General features: G+C 32.5%; 1 protein-coding gene across 1 annotated transcript; it reads right to left on the reverse strand.

The window, feature by feature from the left end:
- Positions 1–3,549: 3,549 nt before the first annotated feature.
- On the reverse strand, positions 3,550–5,369 carry LOC146949208 (aspartic proteinase nepenthesin-1-like). The gene has a single exon (XM_085745249.1). The coding sequence runs from the start codon at positions 5,269–5,271 to the stop codon at positions 3,952–3,954; it is 1,320 nt and encodes a 439-aa protein (XP_085601375.1). The 5' UTR covers positions 5,272–5,369; the 3' UTR covers positions 3,550–3,951.
- Positions 5,370–11,049: the final 5,680 nt, after the last annotated feature.

The raw sequence follows: 11,049 nt of genomic DNA on the forward strand, positions 1-11,049 counted from the left end.
TGCGTGATAAACTATATATGTGAAGTGCAATTTGAATGATTTTAGAATAAGTACTTCAAATTTAAATAAAAGTGTGATTTTCTTATAGTCTTCATTTCCTTTTTAATTTTTTTTTGCTTTCTTGGATCAAGGATGAAAAATTGATTCCTTTTTAAAGATATTATACTTTGTTTATGATATATATCCGCATGCAGCGATATCTTAATTAGGATTTATAATCATAAAAACGAGACAAGCAAATGGCATATGATGATGACCAAATATTTGTAGTTGATTTGTTGGGATATTCGTAAAAACATTTCTCTTGAAGATAAACACAATAAAATTGTCCAACTCTCCAAAACTGATGCTCTTAAGCATCTCATGAACACCACCAATGAAATATCCCCACAAACTATTCAACCAAGTCTCTCAAATATATTTTCTAGCAGCTTATATGCTGTTGAATTGATGATTGGCACACCATCATTCAAAAATTTCTTGCTGCTCAACACAGGTTCTAGTGATACATGGGTTCAATGTGATGGATGCAAGAAATGTTTCCCATTAAAAGGGGTAAATTTCAAGTATCTTGAGTCAAAAACATTCAAGAAAGTGTCATGTGACGACCCACTTTGTGTTCCCAAAATATGTTCCCCAGCACCAACCGGTACTAAGTGTGCTTATGATTTAAAGTACCTAGACGATGCAAGTAGTAAAGGTATTGTTTTTTCCGAAACTTTCACTTTTCATCCTAGCCCTAACAAGGTTATTATTGATAAACGCGTTTTAAACTTCAAAGGAGTTGTTTTTGGTTGTTGGCTTCAAAACAAAAATGTTACATTTGCAAAGGTGCCCCTAGATCTTTTCTTAACCAATGGAAAGCTGAAACCAATATGCGTTTCTCTTATTGCCTTAGCTTACCACAAATAGGTCAGAATCAACATCCATAAAATTACTTGCATTTTGGTCCCGATGCTAAAATAAATGGAGCATGCATTCAAAACGACACAACTTGTGACAACAACAGGCAACAAGAGATTGACGAATTACTACAAAATTTGCAAGCGAATCATTTTGGATGGGAATAAGCTCCCAAAAACCGGATAGAACTGGTGGGTTTGTCTTCGACACAGGAAATGAAGTTACATCTTTAGTCGTGAGTGTTTATAACGTGTTGAAACAACATGTAATCGACTACTTTAATCAAAAGTACCGTTTGCATCCATTTACTGAAGAGAATTTTTTCATGATCTTTGTTATCTTAATGTTCCAAGCAACGTTGTCAAGCCTTCGATGACATACCATTTTGATGGAGGTGCTGATTTCGTGGTGGATCCTAAGTCGGTATTTTTTTTTTCCTTTTCGTGAACCAGAGGGGACTTTCTTATGCTTGGTTGTTGTGGCCGGGGAAGATGATAAAACACCTAATATAATGGGAGCCATTACCCAAGCTGATCATACAATCCTCTTTGATGTTGGAAAGAATCAAGTTTATTTTGTGCCACAAGCACATACTTGTAGTAATGCGTGATAAATTATGTCAAGTGCAATTTGAAAGATTATAGAATAAGTACTTCAAATTATAAATAAAATGTGTGATTTGCTTGTATTTATGTATTCTTCCTAATATGCATAAAAAAAAAAAAAAGATTCAAAGTAGTCCTCTTGACTGTCAGCAACAAGTTAACATGATTTTTTTATAAAATAAAAAAAAAAATCTATAAAAGAATTAAAGAAAGTACAACAAAAAAAATGTTGGTGTTGTTTATACAATTGAAGAGGTTGATCATTAGGCTTTTTGAGGTGCATATTAGGGGCATCTTAAATATGTCAGAGAAAATGTATTTGATGAATGTTGAATCTCACGTTGAATAGAAAAATAATTGTGACTCTAGTATAAACCTTTTTAGGATGGTAGAAGGTGGATCTTGCTTTTTAACAAAAAACATCAAATGGACGATTTTAAAAAAACCACACCGAAATCAATATTTTTCATATCATGAAATAAATCATAGGCCTTGTCAATGTTGCTATAATGTTAATGAGTCATTGAATGCAGCAGCCAATTAATCTTAAAAAATCATTCCAACATCAATAATGTGTGACATGGGGAATGACTTTGAGTCCTGAAAGATATTATTAATGTCAGCATCCCCGTATGATCATCATCATAAGTAACTCCAAGAGTAGTCGTGTCGACAATGTTGTGATCATCATATATAGTCGGAGAGTTTGCAACCGTATTGACCAAACACTCGATTATGTGTAGCAACGTCAAATGTCAATGGTGTGACAACAGCACCAGCAATTTCAAACAGTGTTCTCTCATGCCAATACTCTTGTAGTAAATCTATGAGACGAATCCAAACTTGGGCATTAGTTTGTCGTTGTGTGTAAGAGTTGAAGTACCGAGCTCACTTGGATAACCGAAGGATCCCTGGCTTCAGATTAATGGAACCCATAGACCATGTGACACGTAAGTCTTCTACTATGCTAAACCGGAATTCAAAATATCCACGCCCTACGGAAGTCATTTTCCACCCATCAAATGTCTTCCATAACGAAGACAACTTCATTTTCAGTTCCTACTATCAATTAATCATGAAGGAAGTGAGATCCTAAACAATATGGTGTTCATGCTAGGCGTTGAAAACCCTAGCAGAGCGTTCAAAACTCATTATCTATAATCAAAGAAATCATATGTCATATCACCTTAGCGCTCACACTCTCCAAGACAACGATTTAATGAAACATACGAAAATCAATTTAAGAAGTCCGCCATTAAAATCTCTTTTTAGTGTAGATTAGGTCATTCACATATTTATGATTTTTTTTTCTAAAAATAATTTAATGGAGAAAATCATCCACTTCAAATGTAGAAGGAAAAATATGTCTACAAAAATGAGAATCCAACAAATCAAATATCATTGAAGTTATCAACTAAACTATATACCCTACCATATACTACCTCCGTCCCTAATTATAGGGCCCTTTTGAAAAAATAACGGGAATTAAGATAGTGAATATTTGTATTAAATATGTTTGTAATTACTATTGTTTTTACAATTTTATCCTTTAAGAGAGAGGGTTGGTTTATGTTTTCAACATGTTATTTATGACTGATTGAAGAAAAAGATGTATAATAAATAGGGGCATGTGTGTAAAGAAATAATTAATGTAGTTGAAAATAGCAAAGGGGCCTTATAAAAAGGGACAAAAAAAATTCTCAAAAGGGTCTTATAATTAGGGACGGAGGTAGTACTTATCACGCTGTCTTGCCGTATTACTGCAAATTAACTTATGAAGAAACAAATCAACTACAAATAATTGGTCATCATCATATGCCATTTGCTTGTCTCGTTTTTATGATTATAAATCCTAATTAATTAACATATCGTTGCATGAAGATATAAACCATAAGCAAAGTATAATCTCTTAAACAAATATTTAAAAAAATAAAAAATCAATTTGTCATCCTTGATCCAAGAAAGAAAAACAAATTAAAGAGGAAATGAAGACTATCAGTGATAGAGAAGAGCCACTAAAATAGAATAAATAAATAGAAACTAGAGAATAGTGGTGAATATTATTAAGTAGATGGAATAAAGAAAAGAGTTACAAGTTCTGGAGCAAAGCTCCTCAGCAAAATCTATTGATGCCGGCCCTAAAAGGCTACTAACAAATAATCTAATTGCTTGTCCAGAACTCCCTCTACAGATTTACTTATATAGAATACTACTAAGGATATATTATCAAATAATATCTTTACTAAAAGATTTCTTTGAATAATATCTTTATTATATATTTCTAATATAATATCTTTACTAATATTTATTTAGAGAATATGTTCTTACTCTCTCTTGGCTTAAGGCCCATATCTAGTTTCCTATCAATCAGAAAATCACACTTTTATTTAAATTTGAAGGACTTATCTAAAATCATTTAAATTGCACTTCACATAGTTTATCATCACTTATTACTACAAGTTTTTGCTTTTGGGGTAAAAGAAACTTGATTCTTTCCAACATCAAAGAGGAAAGTATGATCAGCTTGGTTGACGACTCCCAATATATTTCCAAAATCATCGCGCCCTAGAACAGCCAAGCAGAATATGTTATTCCTCCCGTCTCCTGCAGACACAAATCCTGACTCAGGAGCCACCACAAAATCAGCACCTCCATCAAAATGGTACGTTATCGTCGGCTTCACAATGTTGCTTGGAGGATTAAGATAACAAAGATCAAGAGCCATTTTCTTTTCAGTAGAGGGACTCAATCCCTTTTCTTGAAAGTAAGCAGTTATACGTTGTTTCAATACTTGATAAGCACCCTGAACTAAAATGGTAGCATAAGCTCCTGTGTCAATGATAAAACCGCCGGATCCATCTGATTTTACTTCGAATAGTTTGGGGTCTATTGGGAGCTTATTCCCATCCAAACTGATTCCCTTGCAAACAACATGGTAATGTATCAATGTTAAGCTGCCTACTGTCGGCACAAGCGACGTTGTTTTAAAGTCTCCGCTTATTTTAGCATCGGGGCCAAAATGTAAGTAATTGTGTGACTGTGGATCATGTAATTGGCCAAGGCAATAAGAGAAACGCATATTGGTTTCACTTTTCAATTGCTTTAGAAACGATCTTGGTTCCGGCCCTAGTCCAAACATTCCTCCTATGACATTCTTATCTGTCATGGGCACCCCAAATGTCATTTTTTTGCTTCGAAACCCACAACCAAAAACCACTCCTTTGAAGCTTAAAAAGCGTTTATCAATAATAATATTGCTAGGACCAGGAGGAAAATTGAAAGTTTCGGATAAAAGAATGCCTTCACTTTCAGCACCATCGGCATAAGTTATAGCATACTCACATTTACCGTTGGGACATATTTTGGGATCACAAAGTGGGTCGTCACATGGCACCTCCTTAAAAGTACTCGATGCATGATACTTGAAATCTCCCCCTTTTAATGGGAAACATTTCGTGCATCCATCACATTGAACCCATGTATCACTAGAACCTGTGTCAAACATCAACAAAGTTGTGAATGGTGGTGTGCCAATCCTCATTTCAACAGCATATATGTTAGCAATAGTTGGGACAAGTGGTTGAAAAGTTTGTGGGGATATTGCATTGGTGTTGTTCATTTGATACTTAAGAGCATAAGTTTTTGAGAGTTGGACTAATCTATTGTGTTTCTCTTCAAGAGAAATATTTTTGGGAAAGAGCAATGAATCAAAGTTTACTCGTGGGATTAATTTCATTGAGAAAGACATGGTTCCTATGGGCATGTAGACACAAAATAACACAGAGTGTTAAGAAACTAAATGAAGAAGCCATTTTCATTATATGATCAAAGAGTGTTATGTTTGTTGTGATAGGATTGTGAAGCAGACTAGCTCTTTTATATACACACATATGGCTAGGGTTTCATTGACATTAAACTAACACCACTTTTTCTTAAATTCATTTGACTCTCTCTTTCTATTTCTTTCTTGCTTGTTTCTTCGCTCTATCTCTAATTACATATCCATAATTTTGATATTGATGTTTAACAACTTCCACTTTCTCACGTTATAATGGTTTACATTCAATTTACTTCTTTTTGTGTGTTTCTTTCATTCTCAATTTCTTTCTTTCATTCAATTTATTTCTTTCATTCTCAATTTAGTTGTTTTTATGGTGTCTTTCATTTTCAATGTATTTTGCTATATTCTATTAATCCCATATATCTCTTTTGAGTTCATTAGAATAAATTAAGGTGTGAAAAAATTCAATTTTGAGAAGAAACAAAACCTGACGAAATGTAAACATAGGGAATTCAAAGCAAGGCAAGGGTCCCAATAGAAATAACTCTTGCTTACATTTGGAAAAGATTTTATGTTTTCATTTTCTAAAATTTTGTTTACTTTAAATGCTAATATATGGAAGACTTATGCAGTGAAAAACTGTGAATAGAGAGCAGATGTAATTCATTTTCGTAAACAATGAAAATGATGTTTTGAAATTTCAATTTTTTTTTTAAAAATGCTTGGTCTATTTTCATAAATCGTAAAAGAAAATAGTGTAAAGAATATTGTGTGTGTGTATAGGTCGTGCTATGGTACAATTATGTTTCTTGTTAAGTAGTTTAGTGGTCATAATTTCACACCCTTACGGTAAATAAGTGAAGAATTCTGGATTCGAACACCAATTCATGCAATGGCAATCTTTGAACACGATGCTTGCGGAGACGGTTCTCTTATGTTTAATAGTTGAAATAAAAATAAAAACAGAAAACATGAAAAGTAAGCGGACCTTAAGTTACTCTTCCATGACAAAATTGTCACTAACAGCAAATACAAGAGTCTTGCTAAGAAATTAATTAAAAAATAAAAATAAATGTGTTTTTTATGAAATACAAGAGTCACTTAATGTGTTTTTTATGAAATTTTGATTTTGATATAAACTAAAAAAATAAATGTTTGTTGTTTTCAAATCATAACAAACCAAACTAATCATGATTATTCATTTCAATGGCACCAACAATATAACAAGAAAATATAATCTAATTTTTTTTAATGACACCAAAAACAATCTTCTATCTATTATCTAATTATTAAACTTAATGTCTACCAAAAATACAATCTTATTATTTCTTAATTTTTTGACACGTCGTCAAAATTATATCATTTTGTGTCTTTTGCTTCAACCTCTCCTATTTTTTCTCTCCTAAAAACAAATTAAAACAAACTCGGTCGATAAAACACACTAACATAATTTTTTTTAAGAACAAATAAACTTAATCTTAATCAAAACAAATTTTCCGATAATTCAACTTCTAAATATCTAAAGAGTTAAAATCAATTTACAATCTTTTTTATCTTTCTTTAATTATGAAAGTTAATGATCAGTCAAAACACAACACCTCAAATTAGTCAACAAAAAAAAATGACACCTCTACATATATTTACATTTATGTGTATTTTGTAACGAAAGATCGTATTTACTTGAGAGAGAAAATAACTTTCAAAACATTGATATGATTTTGTAACGAAAAATTCTTTTTATATTGATGTATCTAAACAAACTAAATTATTAATAAAAAGATTTTATTACTATAAACAAACACAAATTAGAATTTTCGTCCCTGAGCTTATTACGATAAAAAGATTTTATATATGATCAAAATATGTTTTTCGTCCTTGTAATTATAGGGCATTTGAATTTTCGTCCCTGAGCTTACTAATCCTCCCATCTTGTCCCTGTAATTATTAATCATTTGAGATTTCATCCTAATTACAAAATTTTGCTGAGGTGGAGGGTAATTAGTGACGTGGCATCTGTTTAATGGATTTATGTCAGGACACGTCAGCTGTGGGGCGGGGCAATGACATTTTTGCCCTTACTGAAGCAGGACTCGCGCGTAAAGACCATTTTACCCCTGGCTCCATTTTTTCTTCTTCCCTCGTTGTTTAGCATCATACCTTTTTCACCTCCTTCCACAACATCTTCAATGGCGGAATACGATCTAACCCCACGCATAGCACCAAATCTCGACCGTCATCTAGTCTTCCCCCTCTTAGAATTCCTCCAACAACGCCAATTATACAACGACAACAACATCCTCAAAGCCAAGATCGATCTTCTTAACAACACAAACATGGTTGATTACATTATGGACATTCACAAAACACTCTACCAAACTGAAATGTTACTCAAGATATGATTGAACGTAGGGCTGACGTTGTCGCGAGACTCAAGTCTCTTGAAGATGCCGCTGCTCCTCTTGTTGCGTTTCTGCAGAATGCTTCTGCTGTTCAGGAATTGAAGGTTTGAAAAGGGAAAAAAAATTCAATCTTGATTGATGATGGAAGCTGAAACAGAGAACAATTCGCAGAGGGTGATGATTGATGTGAGAATAGTAATGAGAATAAAATTTCAAAAAATCAAATCACCACCGTCGTCTCTTCCGATAATCCTCACAGTGAAACAGTGGAATCGACGGCGGAGAGAGAATAAAATTTCAAAAAATTCAAAAAATTCATTCCAATATTGTGGGAAGAAATTGAATTATGTTGTTGTTTGTGATGAAATTGGTGAAGAAATTGAATTGTGTTGTTGTTGTTTGTGATGAATTGAATTGGAATTAGAATTGAAAAGTTTATGATGTTGCTACTTGGTTTGCGCAGCTGTTATGGGTTTTCTGCTGAAGAAATCGTGTTTTCTAGTGTGTTTTATGGGGAGAAGCTGCTGTGATTTTTGCTGGTTTTTTGGTTTGTTCCTTTCGAGATTTTGAGGCAACTGTATGCAAGTTTGGGTGTTTAGGGACCAGATTTGGTTGTTGCAAGTGTTGGTGATGATAAGAGGATCTCTTTGTGGAGAAATAATGGACAAACTATGGGGACTATTCTTGTTGCTGGTATTGGCAGTATTGATGTTCTTATGTTTCCATGGTGTTGTTGAATCTGGGTTTTGGAGGAAGAAGAAGAAGACAAGGGGTATTATGGTGATTTCACACATGTCTGATCACAATAACGGCAAAAGGGTCATTTTCGGTGGTTTTTGCTGAGTCATCACTGTCCAAACCGAGTTAGTGTGTGCCATGTCACTGCCACATATTTAATCACCTGCCACATCAGTAATCAAATGTGTTTACGACCAAAACTCAAATGATTAATAATTGCAGGGACAAGATGGGAGGATTAGTAAGCTCAAGGACGAAAATTCAAATGCCCTATATTTACAGGGATGAAATGCATATTTTACCCTTTTTTAAATGAAAAGAGATTATAGTAATTTTTCAAAAAATATAAGAGATGGAGAAAATAAGCATAAAAAATAAGATAATTTTGTAACAAAAAATTCATTTTATATAGATGTATCAAAACAAATATTTTTTCAAAGAAGTGATTGTTATTACGATAAACAAACACAAAATTGATTATGTTTTTTTTTCAAAAAATCGCTAAATGATTGACTATCAAAATATATTTTTTTCCTATTAAAAGTGAACCATATCAAAGTTTTATGATGTTCATATGATTTTTTTTTTCTTTTTTAGGATGCAATAGAATACATCCGTATGAGTTTTTCTTTTGTAAGTAATCCAATGAAAAAAATAACAATTGTTTATATATTTAGTCTAAAAAAATATTCACTAATCACAGACATTAGACCTGACACGGGTACAATCCAAAAGGGGGAAACAACATAATAAATGATCAAATAGATCGACTCTAATCTATCCTAAAAAAAATTGCCAATCACAGGCGGAACCCAACAGACCTGTATACGGACGCGAAACCAATTTAAAAAAAATGAAAAGTTAACATCTCCAAAGAATAATTAATGGATCGACTGTCAACACGATATCAAAATCCAAGTGTCAACAGTTCCCTGAGCAAATCAGCAAGCATAAAAGCTCTTTCGAGCTTGATGTACCAGAGTGTAGGCAAACAAGACACCTTGAAACCTACAGATCTCAACATATATGGAAACAACTAAGAATCAAAGAAGTCAGGCCACCATGTCATATTATATTATAAAATAATATTTTTTATAGTTGGAGATAATTAATTATTATATCTTTTAGAAATATGACTATAAAAAACACTGAAAAAAATGATAAATGAGTCACTAAATAATATAGTTGTATAAGTCATACATCATGTGAGCTTAGCTCAATTGGTAGGGATAGATAATGCATAATATATGCAAGGTGGATTCGAATCTTAGACACCACCAAAAGTATAATTCATACACGGGACTCGTAACGACATCTTTATCAATAGTGAAATTTTTATTGTTTTTAATATTTTTACATATTTTTAGTTTACCACTTCATAATATTTAATAACAAATATTTCAATGATTTTATCATGGACAAATTACTCTTTAAAAAAATCATGGCCAAATTACACTAATCTCCCTTGGTCTTCTTGAATAACACAAACACCCGCTCTATTTTTTTAACTAAACACTAATCTCCCTTATTTATTTTTATCAAATTGACAAGCACTTTCATTATAATATACGATGGTTTAAACTTTGTTAATTTCATTTTTTTAGCAATTAACTTCTTCATACGAGTAAGAACTCACTTAATTTTCGACCATTTTTTTCTATCTTTCACTTAGGTGATTTTTTCCAACTCATTGTTCATCAGTCTAGGTGGTTTATTTTTTAAACTCTAATGTAATCAAACGAATATATCGAAGATTATTTCCTTTTCATTGATCACCCACAATGTCCATCCACCAAACTTCTTCTCATTTATGTATTCTCTTTTGATCTCTTATGTAGTTGTCGATGTTTGGTTCTATTTGATGTAAAAACAAATGTTGTTATTGTTTCTCCATTGTGAAAAAAAAATTATTATTTAACTTAATTGTGAAAAAAGAAAATAGATACAAACAAACTATAATGACTGAAATTAAATTGTATATTTGCAACGTTAGTGAAATGGATAAAATGATGGGATATTGATGTATTTGGAAAATTAGAAGGGATGCTCGTGTTATTTAAGAAAATCTCAAGGGGTGCTCGTGTTATTAAATATTAATATGAATGGTGTTTTTTTGTATGTAATCATCTCGTCACTTCTTGATTCCACCTAGGAGGAGTTGTTGTATGTGTTGACGAAGCATCGTAGAGCGATAGCGTGACAAATTATAGATATAAAAGGAATGAATCCATCTATCTGCATGCATAAGATTTTACTTTGCCTTTCATAGATCAGATGCTTAATAGAGTAGCTACTAGGATGGCTACCATAGATATAACCAGATGAGTGATGTAGTATCAAAAGTAAGTATTTTTGTTATCATCTCCACAGGGACTGGTGCGATATTCTAAGCCGTTCAACAATCGATGTTGTTATGAACTAAGGTTTCACAATATTTTGTTTCATAAGCTATAAAACTACGAAATTATAAAACGTTTAAGAGTTAACAGGGAAATGATTATGCTGGGATTAAACTTCATCAACCTACTTATATGTATTCTCGGATTAGTGTTGCGGATTTTAATTATCAATTGATATTATCACGTATTGCTCGGCAACATCATTCGTGTCCAAATAATGTCGC

Source organism: Medicago sativa, chromosome 2 (assembly GCF_051527215.1).
Source record: "Medicago sativa cultivar Bolivia chromosome 2, Bolivia_mono, whole genome shotgun sequence".
Taxonomy (NCBI): domain Eukaryota; kingdom Viridiplantae; phylum Streptophyta; class Magnoliopsida; order Fabales; family Fabaceae; genus Medicago; species Medicago sativa.

What these genes read in the sequence shown, in the direction of transcription:
- LOC146949208 (XM_085745249.1), bottom strand. Translation starts at nt 5,271, where the DNA reads ATGCCCATAGGAACCATGTCTTTCTCAATGAAATTAATCCCACGAGTA.